Here is a 24,425-nt window from a genome sequence, read left to right as displayed (position 1 = left end):
GGGGTGCAAAGAGTTTTGTGAGGCTGAAGCCACATGCCTGCGAGATGAGCATCCTCATAGAACCCGTTGTCCAGGATAGCTCATGCTCTTCAATTAATGAAAACATAGCCCTTGCACCTCCCTAGACCTCCACAGCCACTCTCCTTCCCCACAGCCAACCACCACCTCCTCATGTGGTAAGGCCCAACCATCAGCTCCATCCTGCAGATGGGGAAATTGAGGCAGATATGTGCAAAGCAGCTTGCTAAGTCACAACAAGTCAGGGCAAAGCTGGGACTAGAATCCTAGAGAGCCCTGGCTTCTGGTCCCATGCTAAGTCCACACCTTCCTCCACAAAAGAGATGCAATTCAGAGCTAGGATTTCCTTCCATCCTTACCCCGCTGACTGATGAACACCCTGCTTTTTCCCTGCCTCTCAGTCCCATGGGTTCCCCAGGAAAAGCCATTGCAGCCAGAGTTCAAACAGAGGCTCAGCAAAAGTTAGGGCCTGAACCACAATCCCCCAAAAGTCAACGGGAGCCTCTACTGGCTCTGAAAGAGTTTGGACCCAATGCTGAACCTCACAGGCCACCCAGCTACTCCCTTGCACCCAACATTCCTTGCTTTGCTACGGGCCAAAGGACAATCAGCCGCTCTTGGTGCTGCACAGAGGCCAGTGAGTCCAGGCTCCAGGAGTGGGTAGAAGGTGATGCCCTTGGATTCAAAGTACGACAGGGCCTAAGTTTTGGCTGGGACTTGTGAGCGCAACCATAACACTGATGATGGATGCCAATTTCTTGCTCATGGGAGCAACGGCATAAGGAAAACACCAAGCTAAGCTCCAATCACATGAACTGCTGACTCAAGCAGATTTCAGCATAAACAGCCAAAGATTAAATGGCATTAAAAAAACAAAAAACAAAAACAAAAAAACAAAAAACAAAAAACCCTCACATCCAAACAGCTCCAGTAATTTACTTTCCAAATACACGAGCCAGGGGAGCACTAAGGGAACACGGACAAAGCCATAAACAAGCCTTCCATGCTGCCTGCAAATAATAATACCAGTTCCCTTCCCTGCCTTAGTTTCCCCAATTTGCCAGTTGACAATAACTCTGATCAGCACCCTCGGCAGGCACTCCATGACTCTGGAATGGAAGCCCCAAGGCAGGCATCTTATGACAGATGAACCTACCATGCATCTGGGATGTGCATTTTGGTAGAGATATACAGGCTTGCAAAGCAGGAAGCCCAAAGTTACATGGCTCATAGTGGTTGGGAACAAGCTCACCTTATGTATTGTGAAGGATTTTTTCTAGTGCAGGTTACAAACAGGAACTTTTCAACCTTGATACAGGGGTAGAACAGAGGTTGCTGTGGGATACAGAATCCCAACTGTTGGCAATTCTACCCTGGTACAAGCTCAGCCAAGCTTCTGCGTTAACAGAGAGCTTGGCAATTAATGATCATGGGCTGACAAGCAATTGCAGGCAGCATGCATCTCTTCCCTGGGGCATGCGTGACAGCTGGATCAAGCCTGGGAGCCAAACGCTCAGATAGGGGTGCCCAAGCACGTGGTCTAGTTTGCAATGTGTTCTGGGCGCAACAGGGCTCTCAAAAAGGAGCTACCTACTCACTGGGTGCATCTACATGTTTGTTACTGTGCATTTAAGTTGGTACTTCATTAAGCAAGTACTAAACAAGTGTGTAGTAACTACACTTACTGCCCAGTAGCACCAGCACGTGATTTTTTTTAGTGACGCTTACTGCGCAGTAGCCTAAAACTCCTGTGCAGTGGCGTATTAGCAGTTTTTGCCTTGCATGCTACTGTGCAGCGTATTAGACTAATGCACATACATTAAAACTACTGTGCATTAAGCATCTTGTGTAGAGACATTTCCAAGCTCCAAGCCTGAACACTGAACCAGGAGGCTCTACTTAGAGCTGCTCAGAACCCAGCAGCATGAAGAGGTACCTGCATTCAAAGACCTCAAAGCCCTTTAGGATGGAGGCCAAGGCCACATTTGCATGGCCACTGGACCACACAAGGGCATGGTGGAGGCAAGCACGTCACACCCATCCTGGGATGGCCACATGAGGCCAACAGAGCCACTCTGGGGCACTGCTGGGCACACTTCTGAACACACACCCAGCACATTAGGCTGCCTATGTTACCTTAGCTGTAGAGCCCAAGATGTGCAGTGTCCCTGACCAGTGCAGACTGACCCTCAGGGGCACCATGTCTATTCCCCAGGCAGGACAGGGTCTCAAGGTGTCACAGCAGCAGGGTCCAAACTCTGCTCTCCTCGCACCCCATGCTCAGCACCTGACCGTGGCCCTGCATGGTTCAAACAATATGTTTATGAGTACGAATAGACTCGAAACAGCCAAATCCCAAGGTGCTGACTGATGACCCAGAGCCTTGCCATCCACAGCCAGAACCGCATGTCAGCCATTTTACACCTGCACAAAGCCACGGCAGCAGCAGGATACAAGCATTTTCCTACAGCTCCAGGGGTGACTCAAGCTGAAGGGAAGCCTCAAGTCAGCTCCATTTGTAGCAGGTACCAAGTTATTCCAGGTAGGGAGTCAGAGGTAGCTAGATATAAATGATAGCCACAACCCAGCTTTACATGCCATTGGGTACAGAAACTCATACACCTTAACCATGCCAGCCTAACGGGTCACTGCCGGGGGGGGGGGCGGCAGGTGGCGCAGCTTGAAATCAGATGCAACACAGCCAGTCCTGTGGCAGCTGCCACAGACCACAGGGAAGGAGAGGTGCAGCATCTAAATGCAGTAGGAAAAAGAAGAGATTAGGGCACTTGGACAGGAGATGCTGGGCACCATCCCCTCTACCTCCCAAATATCAGACATAAATCAAACCCAATTAGGTAGCAACCAACAGGCCTAATCCTCTGCTGACTATTCTCTGGACCATGAATGAAGTTGCGGGCGGGGAGGGAGGGGAAGGCTCTGACCAGCCCCAGCAAACAACCGTCTTGATCACAGAAGCCATAAGACATGGCTTCTGCTTCCCAGAATGCAAGAGAATTCAGAGGGTCTCAGCTGACTCATGGCAGTAGGAGCCCTGGGAGATACCTCTTAAGACTTTGGTGGTACACGTGGGTGAGTGCAGCTGCAGTGTGGACATGAGGCCAAAGGGTGGCTTGAGAGCTCTGGTGGCTGCTCTCCCTCACATTGAGCTAAAACAGAGATAACACGAAGGGAGAGCAGTAAGGATGCCCCAGGGGAGAGAAGATGGAAGGAGTGGATTTTGCCTTGTCACTGCCAGTGCCATAACTGCTCTGAGCACAAAGGATCAGGTCTCCTGGGAGTCCAGAGCTGAAATGCATGGCAAGATAGCAGGGAAAGAAGGAAGTATATCAAACCCTCTTTGCTTTCACTGGTCTTAAAAATCTTAGTTACAGGACATGTTATACCCAGACAGGACCAGGCCCCAGGCCCAAGATCAGAACACACCAGGCCCATGTCCAGAAACAAGAATCCAATGAGCTTCCAGAAATCCAGGTCTCAGAGCTGGGATAGAGGGGCCCCAGGGCTCTAGAGGCAAACTCAGGAAGAAGCCAATGCCAGCTCAGACTTTGGAGGAGAGGGCAGGATGACTGCAGAGCACTTCCTTAACACAGGTGAATTCCCAATCTTTCCCAATGCTGATCTGTTAGTACAGCCTTGGAACGAGGGTGACCTGGAGAGGCAGATGTGTGTATGAGCAGCTCCCCCACTGGACAGGAGCTAGGGGAGAGTGGCATCATGCAGGTTTCTCATCCCACAGTACATGATGGATATATGGGCCATGGAAACCTGGGAGTCCCAGGGTTAAATTCCCTCATTATGGTGCAGACATTTCTGGGGGCATCAAACTTCAACTTGGGTCCTGCAGCCAGAACAGAGCAGAACAGAACCTGGACATTTGCAAGGGACAAAAGATTCCTTCACAGCCATTGGCCCAAATTTGTCATCCCAAACCTTGTGCCTTTACTTACACCATTGTAAACTGAGTTTGCCTTTTTCTGTTTGCTGTTTAAACCCCCAATGAACTCAAGCACCTGACAAACACTAAGGAGAAACTCTCTCCTTGTGAAGGAGCATTTAATCAAACACTAGGGAAAAAGCTCCCATTGCAGTCCTCCTGTCATCCTGCAGAAAGATGACTCCTCAATATTCCCAATGCCAAAAAAAAAAAACCTTTTCAAAGAGAGTAATGGGGGGTGGGGAAGAGAAATGCAATGTGTTAATACATCAAAAGGGATGAAAGCAAGAAAGCAGCACAAACATTTTCTCCCGTTTTCAGACCCTTGCACAGATTTTTGAGAACTTTCTCTCTCCTGAAGCAAAACGCCCCATGTTTAGCCAATGTTCCAGGCCTCACAGCAAGGGCATTGTTTTGCAGGATTTGAGCATTTGCTAGAAAAGAAAAAGTGCCAGCCCTCTGACTTGCAAAGAAAACCCTCCCAATCTGACCCAGGCTGAGGCTGCCTCCCAGAGTTTGAAGGGACAGGAATTACCATTCCAGAAAAATTGAACACACTGCCAAGGTACTGGCTCTGAACACTTAACAAAAGCAACTAAATGACCAGAGTTCCACTGCTGGATAAAGGCCCCGTCCCAAGAAGTTCTGGATCTGAGGTGGCAAAGGAGAGATGCTCCAAATAGACCAGAGTAATTAGAACAGAAAAGGGAAGTGAGCAGTCCATATTCATACAGGGCCATGACTGAACCCAGGCTAATCTAGTGCCTCAGGACAGGCCAACCTACCCCCAGCCAACTCTAGATCAGAGGAGGTAGAGCTCAGAGCACACCCCTCTTCCCCCTGAGCCCCGCAGCAGCAATTGTGGGTTGTCAAGTAAAAGACTAGCAAATAAGCATCCCTTTTCAGTTTTCCAGGGACCAAAACGTTATCTTCAAGACTGATGCAAACTTCCCTCAGCCCCAGGCTGCTACTTTTCAGCACAACCAGGACCATTCACATGTCAGCTCAGCTGGCAATTACACTACTACTCGTAGTAGAAGCAATGCCCAGGGCCACAAGCCAAGCCCTTCAAGGCATCTGCCTGCCACGTACAGAGACTCCACTTGCAAGATTTAAAATCTGAGATGCCTTTCCCTGAATCGATAACCACTGCCCATAAAAGGCAGAGCCATTCACATCGCTGGCCACTGAAAAAAGAGCATCTGATGCCAGCCATGCTGCTGTCTTGTCTGACATAAGCCTTTTGCAGAGCAGAAGGAATGTGCTTCAACTGACTAACAAATACCACCCAGCACCCCATTGTGTCTTACCAAGGGATCTGCTCTACAGTAACACCAGGCATAAGGAAAAAGGGTTATTATGATTATTAATTAAATCATGGCAGCACCTAAGATCTGTACCAAGCTAGAAGTTGTACTGACACACAGGCCACAGCCTTCCACCAGCACAGCTGGGGCAGTAAGGATGCATGATCCTGGCCCACTATGGCCAACTTAGCAGAAGTCTCCTATAGATGCAGTTATTCCAGCAACCATGAAGTTGCAGGTATGGCCCGATTCAGTTGTGGACGGATAGCCTTGCTGCATCCACATCAGGAATGCTCTGCTGAGGCACTGCTGCTGCAGACAGAGATAAACCATGGCAGGGGATGATCCCAAAGCCAAAAGGGTTTATGAAGTAGAGACAAGACAAAAGGTAGGAAGAGAAGCAGATTCCTGGCTGCATTTTTCTCCAGCATCATATGCCCTTGCTCCTAACACTGGGATTTCCAGGCATAACCACAAAGCAAAGACCATAGTCCCCATTAGTGACAGGGAACCCAAGGCCCAGAGTGGGAAGGGATGTACCCAAGGGCACAAAGAGAGCCTGTGGCAGGACCAGGAGTCAAACTCATTTCAAATCCCAAGCTAATGCCTCAACTGCAAAGCCAACTCCCCACCTGACCCCAGCTAAGCAGCAGTGCAGTTTTACCAGTCACCTGTGATCTTCCCTACTCTAGGGTTTTACCAACCACTTGAGATGATCCCTGCTCCAAGGACCCCCCTTGATATCATGGGTCTGACCTATCTGGGATAAGAATATGGCACACAAAAGGCAGAGAGGGCACATCCTTTGGGGACAACATGGCAACAGCACAAATAGCAACCCAGTGAGCTAGGTGCAACAGGAACAGAAAAGCCCTGGTCCCCTTACTGGAAAGGAACCCGTGCTGCACTGCTCAATGAGTCTTCACCTCATCAGGCTATGCCATCTCCTTCCTACTCCCGAAACAACCCACAGCAGCTTTGCCCCTGGCATGGAGTGGGCCCTAGGTCCTGCTCCAGCGAGCAGCAGCAGGGCTGCTCTAGCTGTTGCCGCTGAATCCCAGATTCCTTTGCTCCAGTCACAATGGGTGTTGCCAGAGCAGATGGCTCAAAGGATTCTGGGATACATCTGACCCCCTGGCACTGGCTACTGCTATAGTGAGTAAGTCCCTACTGCAAGTGGGGGGCGGATGCCCTTACCTTGAGGCTGCCAGTGAGCAACTTTGACATCCTGGGGCTCTGTTAGCTCTGGTAGGAACATGGAACCCCAAACAGGCTGCATATCTGCTTTGTGTTTAAAACCAACTTCAGGGCAGTCCAAAGAGCTGCCCCTTCACAAGAGTCCTTTCCCCACCTCAGGAGCAACCCTGTCCCAAGTTACAGAGCACAAAGTCACAGTAGGAGGTTGGTAAGACACAAGGCTGGGAACCAGGTTAAAACCCCAACCCTGCTACAAATCTACTAGGTAACCTTTAGTAAGTCCCTCATGTCTGTTGCCTCATGGCTGTCTCAAGGCAGGTAGCTTCCCTGTGCCCACACCACCACCAGCCTGAGGGAGCCCCAGCTAGGACCTCTAGGCGTTCCCAGACCTCAAAACATAATCCTACATGCCAGCCAGCGCCAAACATCATTGGTGACATGTAGGAGGTGCACGTGCACCCTGAGATTGGCAGTGCACCCCAACAGAAGCACTGCCAACACTGCCAGCAGCACCTGAGTGCAGTTGCCGCTCCCCCCACCCCTTCCCACCACTGCCACTACTGCAGCCGCCTGCAGGAGCCCCCTGCCACCACCTGCGGCTAGTTACCGTGCACCACCAGCCTCCAGGGGAATGCATTGTTCATGCCAACCATGGTGCATCTCCTCAATTGCCCTAGTGGATCCAACTCCTTGCTTACTGCAGTGCCTGAGGGAACAATGCAAGGCAAGGACCATCCCATCTCAAGCATCTCCAGCCACCTTGATGAAGCTTCCAGGGACCCAAAGATGAAAGGCAATTGCAGCAGCTTGACAGGCAGCTTTGTGGCTGCTCATGGCACCCACAAATGCATCACTGCTGAGGAAACCAGCCAGCTACCATCCTGCACCTCGCAACTATTGTTTATTGCCTTTAAGAAAAGGCATCAGATCAATTCAAACAAGTCCCATCAGTTAGATAAGCTGCCTCACTCTGCTATGCTTGGCCCACAGAAAGGGCAGACAACTGAGGCCTTAGAGCTTCCACTCCTGGCACTACGATGGCCCTTCAGAGTCCCAGGCACTGATCAAGAAGACCCTGCTGCACAAGGTGCCACACAAACACAGGCTCTTTGCCTACCCCAAAGAGCTTCCAGTCAGCCAAAAGACAAGGGGCAAGTCAATGGGGGAGCACCAAGAGTCCACCAAACACTGAACTACTTAACACATTTATCCTGACTGCACCTCTGGGAGGGAAAGCAGCACCGTTAACACAACTGTACAATGAGCTATACACTGGGGCTAAGTGACTTGCCTAAGGCCACACAGCAAGTCTGTGGAGGAGCAGGGACTCAAGGCTACCGTGTACAGCCCTTGGATGGTAAAAGATGACAAACAGAGACATCTTGTTCATATCACCACATCCCAGGAAGCAGAGACACATGCCAGATGTACCTGAAGGCCACATCACAACCAGAGCACCCTGATCCTACCCGCTGCAGTGCATGGGTAAGAAGCACAGGGACAGGGAACACACAACCTGAGCCATTCACCAGGGTTCATAATAAATGCCTGCCCTGGAAGAGACATGAAGAAACTGACTCTCTCAGGATGTCAGAGGAGCCACCCTGTCCCCATCTGACTCCCTTGGGCTCCTTCACAAGTCCCTACCAAGACCTCAACGCATGCCACTTCTAGCACAACCCTCAAATCTGCCAGTCCGCAGGGAACCATCATACCTCTGACCTGCCTTACTAGTTAAGGTCAGTATGTCTATTACAATACATCCATTATCAGTACACAGACATTCATGTCCACTGCAGGCTGTGCTTCCTACCTACGCTCTAGAGAAAAGCCCTACTGCCCCTCCAGGGAGCAGATGAAAAGACAGGAAGCCCCTGTCAAGATGGCCAAGCTCCATCAGAAATACAATGGGAAGAGTTGAACACGAATTGATGCCTGTTCCATGTTTCCCAGTGAGTTCATTTAGGCACCTACACATAGCAGCCAGACTTCTTAGAACTCTGCCCAGCTGCTCCATACGCAGTCACCGAGGTGCAACCACCTCTGGGAAGGAGCACAGCAGGTGCTTAACAGCACTCAAACAGGGCTGCAAACAGGAAAGGGAGGACATGACACTAACACACTCGAGCTCCCTACCTTATGCTAGTCCATGCACCACATCACTATGAAACGTCACAGCAGCAGAGATGTAGAGAACTTGCATTGACATACTCCCAAAGCACCATTCCCACATACCTCAACCCCAAGGGGAATCCTCCCAAATGATTGCTGTATAGTCCCTCAGACCCTGCCAGGCAGAGAGCAGAAGGGAGGCACATATACTCACTGCAACAGGTAACAGGCAGATAAAAATCAAGGAACACCGAACAGAGAAGGGGTTTTTGAGGTTCTCATAAGATCTCTGTTTGATTCCCAGACATGCCCAGCCCACAGTCTCTTAGGAGCATGATGCCCCAGTGCTATCCTATTCCCATCAGACCCAAGGCAGCACACATTTCCTCCACCAGCATCACAGAATCAGGAGAGGGAATGGAGGAGGCAGGAAGTGTTGGCTCTGCTGCTCCCAGACTGCCTGATGGAACTGGCTGGGACTGAAAGCAAAGAGACTTCTGAGAGGAGCAAGCCTTTCTGGGAGCATCTGCTTAGCTCTAACAGGCTTCAGGAAGCTTTGCAAGTGCCCAGCTTCACTGAGGGGTTATACCAGAGGAAACAGGGGAGCACTGGCAGGACCACAAACCAGAGGACAGGCTGGACAAGGTGCTACTCTGATCCCAAGGGTTGGGTAGGGGTAGGTCCAAAGGGACAGAGATGCTCCAATTCCAAAAGATGCTTTTCCCAGAACGGAATTACAAAGCTGCCCTGGGCTCCCTACATGTGCACGTGTGCATGTGCACACACACAAGTATGTACACAGGCACGTGCATGCGCACACAAGTTGCCAAACTCCCCACACCCCCGCAGAAAGCCAACACAGCACATGGCCTTGCCAATAAACCTAGGAGACGTGGGGGAGGAAAAAAAAATCTGCTCAAGCACTCAAAGCAGCAGATGCCTGCTATCACCCCCAGTCCCCCTGACCAGCAGGCGATTTCCTCTATGCCCACCCCTCCCAAACCCCAAAGTGCCACACCCCATTGCACCAATGGGGATAACCTTCCTGGCCAGAATTGACAGCAGTCTTCAGAGCTCTGGGCCTACACACCTTGAGACGTGGGACAGAGCTGAGCCCAGATAAGAGACAACATTCTTTGTACAACGTGGGATAAATAGGGTCTGATGGTACCACCTTGGCACATAACCTACTTCCAGATTAGTAGCCTCAAGCACGGCCTTATGCAACAATACAGTGCAGGCATCAAGGAGAACAAGCTTCTGGTGACATTTTAAGCAGAGAGTCCAAGGTGGTAAGTTAGGCAGCCACAATCCAACCATCCTGGAGCTAGAGTCATCCTGCCAGCTGCAGAGCAGTGAGGAGGAGACTGAGCTGGCCTCCTACACACTACACCAGGCCATTACCATGACCACTGCCCAAAGCAACAGCCACTGTCTGGCTCAGACCAAGAGCATTTCACCCTTCATCTCTCACCCACCCCAAAGGGCCCAACTCACACAAGCAGAGATTTGCAGAACCCGGCCTGCCCTCCCTACTTACAGCACCCACTTCTCAGGGAGGAAAAATCAGAGCAATGGTCAAATATACAGCACCACAGGCCAAGACATCAAAAGGACACAAAGGCATGGAGCAAAGGCACCATGGAAGTAATCTTTAAAGATCTACAGAGTGAAGGCTTGGGGCTGAAGGTACAAGCAAGCGAAGTCAAGGTCACTAAGCAAGTCGACACTGCTAGGAGGGGAAGTCATGGCCTCGTCTGCCTAGAAAATACAAACCTGGGGCTGCCACTGCCAAGCCGTGCACTTTCCCCCCTGCACAGAAGAGCACTGGGTCTGCAGTGCAGCCCTCCTACACCAGCTCACTCCCACAGAACACAGCAAAAGGGCCCCTGCTCACCTGACTCATTCTGGGAGTTCATGGCGTCCGGAGACAGGTGGACGTATCCTGGCCAAAGACTGGGAGATGAAGGCCCCTCTGTAAAGCAAGAGTGCGGCAGGCCCTGGCTGGCGTTCACAAGGGGGCAGCAGCAGGCAAAGGTGCGTGTGCGCAGCTCTACCCCCAGCCTGGGGTCTCAGGCATTCCTCGTGGCCAGCTGTCGGAGAAGCCCTGCTGGAGAGGAACCACAATTGAGAGAGGCTGACAAGGCCAAATGCCAGCCCCCACAAAAGCCCCCCGGCAGCCAAATCTCAGATGGCCCCTATTTTCCCCTCTCCCCCTTTGGTGGCAGGGAGCCTCCCTCTACTGACTCCCCATCAGTAGTCACCAATGGGGCACTAAGCCTGGCTCAGCATGTGGGGCTCTGCTGCCTGAGGGCAGCATTACCAATACAGCCGACTGCTGACATTCATGCAGTGGGGCTGGAACACTGACTGGTTGGCAGGTGGGCATTGCTGGCTCAATGCGTGCAGGTGCCAGCTACAAAGCATGCCAGGCTTGTAACAGACCCCTGGGTCTGTGGGGTTGTCCTCTGGCCACATGCCTCAACACTGCAAGTCCAGGGACAGGACTCCCATAGCAAACTCCAGTGGCTGTCAGTAGAATAGGACTTATGACACACAGATGAGTCATTCCAGCCCCCTAATGCAGGAGGCAGCAGACACACTAATTCTACCACATTCTCTCACATACAGCACACCCTTGAATAAGACATGCACCTTGTTTTTGAAAGGCATAATGAAAGGAGAGAGGGAAAAAAAAAAAAAATCTTTCCTTGAAAATACTGGCAAGTGGCAGTAAGTAACTGAGTAGCAGCTTTTGCAGCATGCTGAGAAGAGGCGTGGGATGGGGACAAAGAGGGATTGGAGGAGACAGAGGAAAAGTGTCCATAGCCAAAAGCTAGTGAGCCCCACACACCACATTCCTTTCACCTCCCCTGCCCCATAAGACAAACTAGCTACTACCTCACTTACAATGCACACCCCAGTTTCCTGTGGCTGAACTTTGGGGGGGCAAAACGTAGGTTGTATACAAGGAAATATGATCTATTCATTCCCTAGTAGCTCTTCCACCCCTCAGATCTCACACTGGGATCCCCACATTTTGCCATTTGCTGGTTGGACACATCATGAGAGATGGTCCCTGAGCCAGAGAATTCACATGCTTAAACAGGACAAGGGAACGGTGGGGAAAAGGAGATAACTATTCCCATGTGGCAGGCTGAAGCAGACGAGGGTACAGTGGCAGACTGGTAATGGTACCTTTCTACAGCTCCAGAGATGTCAGTGTACGCCCCGTCCCAAGCCCACCTGGCTGTAGCTGATGATTCAAGGGCAACCAGCCATTATACTAACCACATTACTGCAGTGTGCACTGCCAGCTATAGAAAATGGTGCGTCTTAGCCACACTAGCCTGATGGACTGCCAGGCTCAGAGACACCTTGGACTTCCTTAAGTGGGGAACAGGGACCTAAAGAGACACCAGCCCTGCAGTGGGGCCTGCAACCAAACCTATAACCTCCCTCCCCCTTCACACAAGGCCTACAGCAGTCAGTGATTCTGGAACACACCACATTGGAAGGACCAGGTCCACAGCCAGCCCCTCCAGGGCAGAAAGCAACATCCAGAAGGGTGATGGGCAGGCAGGGCTGGGATCACAGTGTAGTGACAATGGGATCACAGCTATGCCAGGCCCGGGGCAGAGCTGCAATCTGCTCCCTACATGCTCCTGTGACAGGTTCCAGTTCTGTGGGATGCAGCACGCAGGTTGTGGCTCATGGCCCTGTCCCAGGCCCCAACCCCTTGCTGGAATACAGATTCACAGAAGTAGGGTCAGAAGGGACCTTGTAGATCATCAAGTCCAACTCCCTGCCCCAGGCAGGAAAGAAAACCAAGCTCAAATGACCCCAGCCAGGTAGACGTCAAGCCTCCTCTTAAAGACCCCCAGGGTAGAAGCCATCACCACTTCCCTTGGAAGTTGGTTCCAGATCCTAGCCACCCTGACTGTGAAGTAGTGCCTTCAGATGTCTAGTCTAAACCTACTCTCTAACAATTTGTGGCCGTTATTCCTTGTTACCCTAGGGGGCGCTAGGTGGAACAGGGTCTCTCCCAAACCCTGCTGGTCCCCCCTAGTGAGTTTATAGATGGTCACCAGGTCCCCCCTCAGTCTTCTCTTGAGAAGGCTGAACAGGTTAAGATCCCAGTGATCCTGGGGTCTCTGTGGAGACGGAGCAGGACTGGTGCAGGCAGAGCATACAGCTGGGTGGATGAGATGGGGCCACAGATAGATGGCCAGGATGCTGCACCCAGGTGTGGGATGGGCAAGCAGGGCCAGGATCTTGGGGTAGTGACAGCACAGAGCTGAAGCCTGAGTCAGAGCCACAATCCCCTCCCTGCAGAACCAGCGCCCGTTACAGGGGCATGCCAGGAATGAGTTGAGGCTTTGATCCAGGCCCTGGCTTCGCACTGCCACTGCCCCATGATCCCACCCCAGCCCCACCTGCCCATCCACTCCCAGACACTGCTCATGTGTGCATGCACACATGCAGCAAATGGTGGGTGTGCGCATGTGGAGTCATGACCTTCTACACCCTCAGCTCTCCCAGGTCCAGCCCTGCCCTTCCAAGCCACTCACAGACACCCAGTGCCCAGCTCTGCATGGACATGTCTTTCCCCATCCTGCCACAGCCCAGGCTGCTCCAGCCCTGGAAGCTGAATGCAACTCTGCTGGACCCTGGAGCCTCCTGCTCTTACACTCATGGGCCCCCTGCCCAGACTAAGGCTATGAGCTGTAGACTTATTGCCAAGTTGTCACTTCTAGACCTATAAACTTGTGGCCACTGCCAGGCACCACTTGCAATCCTCACAGTGGAGTGTTGCTAACTCAAACTAAAGGAGCCATGAAGATGAGAGAACAGGGCTTCAATGAAGGCTGCTGCTACTGACCCAGTACAGCTACAGACATGTCCCTGCTCACAGCAACACCCATCTCTCCAAAGGCCAGGGGCTTCTGGCCCCACCTGGCAGAAGGCACATGTGGACATGCCCACATGTCTACCAGCTGCTACAATCTATTTGGCCACTGTACTTACCCAGGGAGAACCCAAGGAAGCAAATCGTGCCCAGAGCTGCACTGATTATTTTACTTCCCCATGGCAGCTGCTGGCTGCCTGAAGAGGCCCCCTGGTGCAAGCAGAGCCCCTGTTCTCATTGCTTGTTAACCCACAGTAACTCCTTGGGTTTGTTCTGCCCCTCAAAAGCCTGTGCTTGAAATGTGCAACAGGCAGAAAGGAGGCTGCCCCCAACACCACATTCAGCTGCCAGCTGGGAGCAGGGAATTCTCTCCCCCTGTGGCTAGCTGGCCTAGATCTGCTCTGTCAGAGTAAATACTTCCCCTCCTGTCTTGCAGCCATTAACATGCCTAGAGAGAAGACCCAACAGGTGGCACCTTTGCATTTACTTGCTAAGCTGGCAGCCTTCGCCCACACAGCTCAGTGCCCACAGAGGAGCTGGCAGGAAGTTCACCCGCATATGGCTGGAGACTGAAGGCAGCCCCACCACCTGGTGCTTGTGGCAAGGCGACTGGCATTGCTGAGGAGCGCAGGCAGCCAAGCATCTTCTCAGAGAGGTCAACTCAAGTCGACTAAAGTACTTCAGGTCTCAAGCGAAGCCCGGACACAATGGCTTCCAGGGCATTCGCCTTGTAAAACCACCCCTGAAAAAAAAAAAAAAAAAAGAATCGGAAGCCCAGGCCACATGTGCCACACCTTGGGCTCCAGGAATGACTAGGCAGGATGAGAATGGCAGGGGCTGCTTGTGTAGGTCAAGGCTAAGAAGCATCAAGACCCCACTTGGGGAATCCCGAGATCAAGGCAGCAGCAAGGGATGCAGGCTAGCATTTCAGTGCCCCAGCAGAGCTGTGAGGGGGGAAATGCCCCAGTTTGAACAAGCCACAGATCAGGACTTAGATGGTAAGGATACTCTGGGTGAGGGCAGGGACAAGTACAGCTGGGGACCCACCCACAGGAAGCACTGGCACTGCTCTGGGATGAGAATTCCCCATGTCCTGAGACCGTAGCAGGGATGGACAGCAGTGAGTTGACTCACAGACGGGGAAGTGGTGGTGGAAACAGGTCCAGATCCATTAGAAGAGTGAGGTCACTTGCAGATGTTCTTGGTCCCTGCTCCATGCGAGGCATCAGAGCAGAGCACTCTGAGATTTCAGCCTTCCTTAGTGCCCTGCAAATATACCAGTCTCATGCTGACAGTTCGTTGCATTAGGGTTTGGTGCCGAATGCATCTCAGCCCCAGCGTGGCCCAGCCTCTCTCTGCCAGAGCCTGCTCAGCACATCAAAACAGGCAAGGAGCAGACAGTCCTGCCAGCAGCCAATCTACCAAGTACTCGGAGGCTGCCAGACCTTACAAGTAAAAGAGGGTCAAGCCAGGTCAGAACTTGAGAGGAGACCTCAGAGACCCTGTACTAGAGAATCTGAGCCCATACCAAACCCAGTGCCCTCAATAGCTATGCAGGACAGCAGAGGTGCCCTGCCTCGTTGTGCCCCTGAAAGATCTGGCATTCTCTACAAGTGCTTAGCTATTCCATTTTAATCAGCTCACATTCTCTCTCTCTCTCTCTCTCACACCCTTTCTGCTGAACAGAGCAGTCTTCTCTGCTCCCTGGTCTCTACCATTGTTGCATGCTGTTCAACAGCTGCAGCAGCTCTGCCTCAGAGGTGGCTGCATTTCAACAGCAATTGAAGTGACCCACACACTTTCTACAGCAGTTAGCATACCCAGGGATCACAAAACCTGATAACCCACCCCTGCTAGGAGGCGGCATCTGTTATTTGCCCTTATTATACAGCTGAGAAAGACTGGGATAGGGAGGGGTAAGAAGCCCAAGGACAAATGGCAAGTCAGTGCTGGAGCTGGGTACAGAAGCCAAGAGCCCAATTCCTACTGTGGTTCCGCAATGTAACCTTTAGACAAGACTGCACCACCTAATCCCCAGCCCATTTCACAATGGGGCTCCAAGGCTCTGCTAAATTATACTTGCAAAGTCCTTTGAGATCCTCGGATGAGCAGCACTGGAGAAGGGCCGAGGGTTATTCATTAATAACTCACCCTGGCGCACCCAGCAGCCACCCCTACAATCTACACCTGTCCAGGAGATGCAGCATGTGCCTGCACTTCACAGAGCCACTGGCACTGATCCAAAGAGGGGTGCCAAACACTGCCACTGGGATCTGGGTGTCAATGCTCTCTCCTGCCTTGTTTCACAGGCACCTCGCTCACCGTGGTCCTCTCCCTAAACAGCACAGTTGCCAACACAGGAAGGAGCTGGATGCTGACCTCCCAGGCACTTGCTGAAAGGCCTCCCAGGCTGGTGCTGGGAAGGGCTGTGACTGCCAATCTTGGAAGAGAAAAGCAGGGAGAGCTCTCAGCTGAGCCCCCTTCTTCACTAAGGCAGAGTCTTCTAGAATGCCACAGCTCAGGCACGTGGCTCCACTGCCCCGCAGCCAGCAGGGATCACAACCCTGCCATTAGACAGGCAGGCAAGGAAGGACAGCCAGACACCAAGTAGAGATAATGGATGAAAGCCCTGGTGCAATACTAACATACGCCAGCTCAGAGTATGGCCCAGCAGAGCCCCAGTGTAATGTTCCATGGAGTGGGAAAATCGGGCATCTCTACAGCAAAGGGGACAATTAGATGCATAGCTGGCCCTTTACACACACACACACACACACACACACACACACACACACACACACACACACACACACACACACACACACACACACACACACACACACACACCCTCCAAGCACAATTGGCTGCTTTTCAGGCACACTGCTGCAACACCATACCCTGGCCTACCCAGTGGGGCAGAGGGAACCAGTAGCACAGCTTGGGCGTTCCTGATTCTCACGCTGCAACTGCAAGGTCTGCCCTAGCCTGTTTGCATCTGAATGAAGCAGAGGCCAAGTTTAACCCAACTGAGAAGCTGCCCTACTTCAGCTACCATGTTGTTCACTGGGGCAGACAGGGCAACCGCCTGCCAGCTAGCAATGCAGGACAGAACCAGCCCCACAGAACAAAGCTAGCCCCAGTTACCATCCCCTCCTCACTGGGAGCGCAGAGCTGCACTGCCAAAAGTTCGGGAGGGGGAGGGAGGACACACCCAAACAGGTGCAATCTCTGAAAGGAAGCTCAAGTCTGTGCTGGCAGGAGTACACCAGGGAAGGCTGCAACAGCTGGAGAGGTGCAGGGCTGGGCTGGATGCAGGCAACAGCGTCACTTAGCCCCTCTCCACACCAACCTAGAGCGCCTGCCCATCAGCATAACTGCCATACCAATGGGGTCATTAGACTACTCGGCAGGTGAGGATGAGACCATGGTAGGTCTGCAGGATTAAACCTCCCTCCCCGCACCAGCACATAGTGCAGCATGACAGAGCAGAGACGTGGGCGTGCTGGGAAGCTGGCTAGGGCTGGTGCCAGCCTAAGACTATGAGGGATGCTTGATGCCACACCTTTCTACCAGAGCAGCACCCAAGCAGGCACCCGCTTCCTTGGCACTGGCTGGACTGGAGCTTGAGTAGATGCCGACAATATGAACACTCCACACCTCATGCTCCTGCTGCATGCATACACAGATGCATTCCCCTCATCTTAGTTTCTGGACTCACTCCCTCCTCCCTGCACTGCTCCCCTCCCCTAAAGGAATCACAACACGATTTCCAATACACTAAAATCTGGCTGCACAGATGAGTCCCCACAGTACAGCCCAGGGCATAACTCAGTCCCATCTCCACCCCCAGACCAGACTCAACACAACCCTATCCATACTGGGAACAGCCAGGCCTTCTCTGAACTACAGCTGACAGCAAGGGAGGTGACAACACACCCCTGTGAAATGGAGCTGACAGCTCCACACATTCTATCCCAGCTCAGACAGGTGCAGCCTCAGGTCCAGCCTGGGAGGTGATGGAGTTAGCTTTGACTCCATTCACACGAAATCAGTGGCTCAGGGGAAACAACAGTTCTTGCAGGGGTTCCCAACCAGGTGACCCCAATGAGGGCTGCAAAGAGTCCCCAGAACTCTGTGGCTGGGGAAAGGGTTCTCCCTAGGCCCTGGTCATGTGAAGCCCATTCCTGGTACATTTCTCCACTGTGCCAGAAGAACATGGGCCTTCATCTTTCTAGCAGATAGATCACAGGAGAAGGCAAGCGCTTCCTATAGCCATGAGCTAACAGAGCTTCCCTTTTGGCTTGAGGGGCAGAGGCTCATGATTTTCTGCCCTGAAATGTTGGGCTCATGCCCACCCTGGATGCATATAGGGTCAGGCATGTTACTGCTCCACCACCACAAGTAACACCAGGGTCTCATTCTCCTCCAAATAACACCAGTGCCTCCCTGCCATCTTCAATGGAGAGGTACTGGGGACAAGAAAGGTACTCAAATAGGCTTCCTGAGACCCGGCCTGGTGGGGGCAGCCTCTGGTTTTATAACCCACCCTGATCAGCTGAAATTCCAGCAAACTGTCCTGACTCCCAGCAGCCACATGACCCAACTGGGCTTTCTGGGTGGTGGTGGGAATGGACTTCAAGGGAAGACTCATCCAGGTCCTGGTCAGCTGCTCTCTCAGCCTGTAACAGAGAGAGCCTGAAGAACGAGGGTATGAATGCTGTCCCCTCAGCCAACACATCCAAGCTAAGCCAAGGGCTTCAGAGCTGCAGCCTTGAGCTGAAGAACCAATGCTCCCTGGCTGGGGCATAACTTCCTAACATCCTCTGTGGAGCAGGCATGGGGAAGGAGCTGGAACACACTCTCACCAGTGGGTTACATAAACAGCTTGGGGAGGAAACTGACTAAGTCCAGTCGGTTTCCCTCTGCAGCTCACTCTAAGCTGAGAGCCAGCAAAGGGAAACTGGCTGCAATGCTATTGCCTCTGTTTCCCTTTGCAAGCTCCATGAAGCTGCCAGGTCTTCTCAGTTCCTCTACCTGAGGCAGCAAATGCTACAGACTTGGACCTGAGGCACTTATCCATATGAGAGTACCCACATCACTCGCTGAAGCCTGACCATCACACGCACCTAACAAGAGAATGCGTCTATCCCAGAGCCCTCTGGCCATCCTCATATTTGGGCTGCGTCTACACTGAGAGCGCCTTACTGGCACAGAGATATCAGGGTGCTATGCCAGCACAGTGCTCTTAGTGTGGACACAGGTGTGACAGTAAGCCAGAGTGTTGTCCTAGTCACAGAATCACACTCCCATTCCAGACAAAGCTGTACCAGCTTAGCTGGATCCACTCCTGGGTTTTACTGACAACAGCTATATTGGGTAAGAAATTACACCTCTCCTCAAAGTGGCTTCATCAGCAAGTTGTTAAGTGTAGACCTGGAGTCTAGCTACCCAATGGCAGCTAGGGGCAGAAAAAGAGACAGGGTGAAGCAGCTTGCCCAATGTCACCCAGAGAGTTAGTAGCAAAGTCAGAAACAGAATCCAAAACTCTAGAAGCATCCCGCCTGCTAGCTCACAAAGCCCCTGCCTCATTCAAATAGAAAGTGCAGATGCTCCGAGGACTAATTTTCTGAGCAGCACAGGTACACTGAATGCAATGCTGATGTGTATGAGCTGAGAATCTGGCTCACAGAAAACAGCTGCAATAGGCTGGCCAAGCATCTTTGCCACCTCACTGAGACCTTGCCTGCCGAACACCTTTGTGCCATACACCAGAAGAGACCGTGATGTCCAAGACTGGCCTTACACCCCTGCTGCAGAGCTCTTCTAGTCAGTAGTTACTGCACTCCTGGTACTGACCCCATAAGAGGTTTAAAAAACACACACCTGACAGAAAGAGCATATCTCTACTCTAAGATATGATAGTGTAAAGCCAGCTGCTCCAGATCTGCTTCGACTTGCTGACTGTCCTGGCCAAAGGATCTCCATTGTACTTGTTCCCACAAAGCTCAGAAAGACAGAAACCAGGATTCCACTAACTCCTACACTGCAACAGGGTTAACAATGCCCATCTCACTGGAGCCAATTCTGCACTCAGATGCACTTGAAGATAGTAGGGAAGGGACATATAGGTATCTGCAGGCCAGGCCAGATGGACAGACTCTAGCTAGAGTTCCAACCTCAGGAGGGAGTTCCATGGGCAAAGGGTTTCAAATTTCAATATCTTTTCATTTGCAAGTTAAGCCTCCTTGGAAACACAGGGATAAGATCCCAGCTCTGCAGTCATAGTGAGTTTTGCCACTGACAGGGCCAGCATTTAAGCCAAATTAGAAACATTCAGGCTCTCGTGAAAGCAAAAGGTCAAAGCCTCACAGGCCAGGCTCAGCCCTTCTCAGGAGCAGACTCCTGCAAGTAAGACCCTGGGTTGGCATTGTGGAGATGTACTCTGCCACAGATTCCCTTCCAAGCAGTACCACACAGTGGGCTGCCTGCCCTGCCTCTGGCCCCAGAGTCAGCTGCACCATGGGATCACACCTGCAGAAGCAGCACTCAGGACAACACAGCTCAGGCTTGCTACCTCCCCAAGCCAGCTCCATACTGATGCCAGAAGCCTGTGCAGCCAAGGCTCTGAACACCGAGCTATACACAGCCCTTGCCTGCAGCAGCCAAGGATCTAGCACAGCATTTCAGCCCGAGCAACCTTTTGGAAATATTAAGAGAATAGTAAATAAGGCTCAGATTCTAAAAGCCACTTAAAGGCCCTGGCTGCCCAATTCCCATTAGGCCCATGGACAAGTAGGTGCAATAAAACAGCCTCTGTTTAAGATCCAAGTGTGCTCAGACTGCTGTGATAATGGAGAGAGGTGTGAGGGAAGGTTCAAATCTGAACCTTCACAGGCCACCAAAGCAAGGCCCTTTGGGCAGGCCTAGTCTTCTCATTCTAGGACTGCAAAGCACAGTACACCCCAGGGCCTGAAGTCCATGACTGGGGTCCACAGGTGTTACTGCAGGACCGAGGATAACCCATTGTTTTCCCTGTGGGAGAGCCCTTCTTGGAAGCTCTCGCTGCTGCTGCTGCCGCTGCCCCTGACCCAGATCAGCTGGGAGTTTAAGACTGTCCCAAGCATTGGCGATGTGTAGAGGGTGCACGTGCACCCCCCGAGCGTGGTGGTGCACACCCTGCAAAAAGGTGCCGCCAACACTGCCGGTGGTTGCCACTCCCCACCCCCTAGCCTTCCTCACCGTGAACACTGCCTGCGGCATCTGCAAGCAGTCTGCAACTGCTGCTGGCCGCCGCTGACACTACTGGTGGCATCTACGGGTGGTCGCTGACCGCTGGTCGACGCTCGCTGACACCCCTTCCCCCCCTGCCAACAGCACCATGGCTGCCTGCGGGAGCTCCCTGCTTGCTGCCACCACGCTCCCGCCACCGCTTGCAGGAGCTCGCTGTGCTGTCCCAGCCTCTGGGGGCACAGGGCATTCATGGTCCCAGGGCACTGAGGGAGCCTCTGACCCCTAGTGAGATGGGAGGAAGCAAAGGCTGCTCACTAGGGCTCACTGTGGGCACCAGAAAGAGGAGGCAGGGTGCTCCTCAAGTCCAACTGAGGAGAAGCAGAATCTCCCAGGAGGAATGGTGCAGAGCAAGCGGACTAGCTTCCTGCTGGGACACCCCGGGGCTGGACTCAGCAGAGTACTCCACCCTCTGCTGCTCATTCTACAGGCTCTGCCAGTCCCAAGAGCTTGGAAAGTCCAGGCCTGGGGGCAGGATGTAGTGACAACGGAAGAGTCAATGGGACCGCATGCACTTACTCACCTTGGCAGGCACCAAAATGGGACACAGTACACTGCCTGCTCTCATGATCTGCAATGCTTTCCCTATATGGCTCCAGGAGCTGGTGCGGTGTGATGTGAGAGGCTGGGCTGCCATTTAACCAAATACTTCTCTTCTCATGGTGGCAAAGAAGAGATTAAATGCCAGAAGCCTAAAGAAGACACTGCCCCACTGACCAAATAAAGACAACCCTGAGTCTTCTATTAAAAACAAGCTGTGATGTTTAAAAACAAGCCTCACAACTCTGGGGGAGGGATCCAATTTGTAATTTCTGCTACCTTGGGATTGGCACTGCTGCCTCTGAAACTCCCCTCCCCACCAGGGCTGGCCTCAGGCCCCTCCATCTCCTCCCAGTCCTAGCTCCCTGGTTAGACTAACTTCCTAAGACTGGGAATGTCTTCTCCTGCAGGATCACCTGGTGCAGCCAGGCTCTGCTGCTGCTGTCTCAGGCTTCTCCCGACACCAACATAATAATAAATTAGCAGTATCTGGAGTAGAAGCAACCACAACCAGGAATCACACCGGGTTCTAGCCACCGCATTTGCAGAAAGGGAAGCAGATTAGAAAACTAAAAGTGATGAAGGAAACTGGCTTGGGAGGAAAGAATTAACCATTTGAGCAATCGATGAACTAGGATGTGGCAAGGACTCCTCACCCCAGCATCTGAAGGGCAGAAGCAGCCAGCAGGGAAGGGATTTAGTCGGGATGCAACCCCAGGAGAAACAGGACAGGAAAGAGAAGTGAGGGCAAATACAAGGAGCCATTTCCCCAAACAGCAGGACACAAGAGCAAAGAATCACCTCCCCAGGGAAGCGTTGGGAGCCCCCACTGTCCTTGCCTTGGACAAACAGGCAAATATACCCCCATACCATCTCTCTCACCTCTAACTTTGGTGACCCTATAGGACACTGCAGGCTGGTATCCCTGGCAGAGGGCAATGCATTTCACTCAACTGTACTGTGTGCACGAAAAGGCTGACTGCATCCTGCCCTCTGTCACATACCAGCACTAATCTACAGCAGCTTGCCGGACCCACTGCAGCTGGCACCGAGAGCAGGATCTGGCCCATGGCTTGCAGCACCAGAGCACCCGTGTCCTGCTGCAGCAGTGCCAACAGAATAGAGCCAATCCATCAGTCAAGCCCACCCTCCCTGGGAACTGCTCACTCCCCAAAGCCCTGCTTTTCAGGTCACCTGCAAGGATAACAAGGGACAGATGGAGAGGAAGGGAAAAGGGAAAGCAGTGCGTATCTGGAACACACACACACACACACACACACACACACACACCCACCCACCCACCCACCCTCCTCCAGCCGGAGAAGCAGTGCAAGCAGGGCCGGCACAAACAAACCCAAGGCCCAGCAGGGAAGCTCTTAGCCTCTCAATATTCCAAACAATCCTCCTCAAAAGGATACAAGTAGGAAGGATAAATTATTAAAGAACAACTGCTATTTAGGAGCCTTTTTATTCCCCACCCACCCACCCACCCACCCCCAAAGAGTACACGCACCCCCCGCTCAGTATTTATAGCACAAAGCTAGCATGCAACATGAGGCAGGCACGGACCTTTGTCTCCCTTGCAATAATACGCATGTCTTCCTTGCCCTGCTCCAGCCACCCCAGCCCCGCAACACTCCTGAGAGGGCAGGGGTCAGCAACATTTTTGGGCAGAGTGCCAAAAACATCCGCAATCTTGACTTGTAAGGTACTGGCGTGCTGAGGCAGACAGCAAGGGAGCCATGAGGAGCCTGATCCTTGTTGGGGCAGATGGTGGGGCTGAGGCTGTGCTGCCCCAAATCACATATGCCAAGCAAAATGCCTTTGCGTGCACGCTCTGGCATCCATGCAAGGGGTTGCCTACCCCAGGCTACAGGCAGGGAAATGCAGCACCAGGGGTGTGCAGCGCATGCAGCCAGAGGGGAGGGCTGGGGTGGGAGAAGGCATTGGCGCATCCATCCCAGCCTGGAAGCCCCCTGGGTTTGGCTGTGGCACCACGGTACCAAGCTGAAGCCTTCAGAGAGGCCAGTTGCCAAAAAGGGGGCAAAAGAAGAAGGGCTCCAGGGTGGCAAGAAGCCTCCAGAAGCTGTGAGCACCCGGCAGGGTTAAGGGAACACGTGTGAGGAATCCAAGCCAGCGCTTTCCCTGGGAGCAGCAGAACAACCCTGCTGGAAGGCCGCAGCCCCACGGCTTTTGCGGCTTTCACCAGACGCCCCGTTTCCTCCCAACAAGTCTCCTGCAGGCACAGGCTGGAGTGAGGCCACGGGTACGCCCCCGGAGCAACCCCTTCCCCTCCTGCCTGCCCTACCTACCGTGCACACGCACCCACACCCGCACGCCACGCAGGGGGGCAAGCAGGGCTGCCGAGCCCCCGGGGCCGGATCCCACGGGGCCCCGCGAGCAGCCTGACACGGCCAGGGCACAGCGTCCCGGGCTGCCCCCCACCCCCGGGGCGATGGGGCGGCCCCTCCCGCCTTACCTGCACGGGCGCGGGCGGCGGGCATGCGGCGGGCGCGGGGCAGGGGGCGGCGCGGGGCCCGGCCGGCCGCGCTGCAGCTCCGCCCGCGGCGCCCTCACCTCCGCCCGCAGCCGCAGCGGCCGGGGCAGGGCGCGGGGCCGAGGCCGGGACAGCAACGCCGCCGCCGCCACCGCGCCTCCATCTTTGCAGCGGGCTCCCTCGCGCCGCCACCGACAACAACATTCGGTGACGTCACTCGCCGTCACGTGACGGAACCCTGAGCTAAAAATAGCCCCTTTCCTCTGCCCCTCCAGCACCCGCGCGCTCGCTGCCCCCGAGCCCGCCCCCGGGGGCGTGGCCTGCGCCGTAAAGGGCCAGGCGCCCGCAGAGCGGGGCGGGGAAGGAGTTGTGGTCCGTTTTGTCCCCGGCTTGGGCGGGTGGTAGAGCTGCGGGCTTTTGCCCTTGTCCAGGCCGCATGTGTACGATAACTCCAGCCCTCCGTCCCGTGATAGTAAAAGCGCCTTTTCCAGTTGTGGGGAACGCTTGAGGCCGCTCATTGATGCGGCGGATGCAAGACCCACGTCCCCCTCGGGATCCCGGGCTGGCTCTCAGCGCTGGGACTTGCCTCCAGTAAAGAAATAC

At 53.3% G+C, this 24,425-nt stretch overlaps 1 protein-coding gene across 5 annotated transcripts in view; it reads right to left on the bottom strand.

The window, feature by feature from the left end:
* HDAC5 (histone deacetylase 5) overlaps nucleotides 1–23,971 on the bottom strand; it is a 92,925-nt gene extending 68,954 nt beyond the window's left edge. For 4 of the 5 annotated variants that reach the window (XM_059726879.1, XM_059726881.1, XM_059726882.1 and 1 more), the window contains exons 1-2: nucleotides 23,805–23,971; nucleotides 10,487–10,699 (exon numbers count right to left, since the gene is read on the bottom strand). In XM_059726879.1, coding sequence (XP_059582862.1) covers nucleotides 10,487–10,508 — 22 coding nt within the window. In that variant the 5' untranslated portion in view covers nucleotides 10,509–10,699; nucleotides 23,805–23,971. The remainder of the gene's footprint in view (nucleotides 1–10,486; nucleotides 10,700–23,804) is intronic. The other variant, XM_059726880.1, reaches the window with a different exon arrangement.
* Between the last annotated feature and the right edge of the window lie 454 nt (nucleotides 23,972–24,425).

This window comes from Alligator mississippiensis, chromosome 4, assembly GCF_030867095.1.
Source record: "Alligator mississippiensis isolate rAllMis1 chromosome 4, rAllMis1, whole genome shotgun sequence".
Taxonomy (NCBI): Eukaryota; Metazoa; Chordata; order Crocodylia; family Alligatoridae; genus Alligator; species Alligator mississippiensis.
The sequence above is the reverse complement of the archived record's forward strand: the minus strand, read 5'-3'. Positions and strand labels throughout refer to the sequence as shown.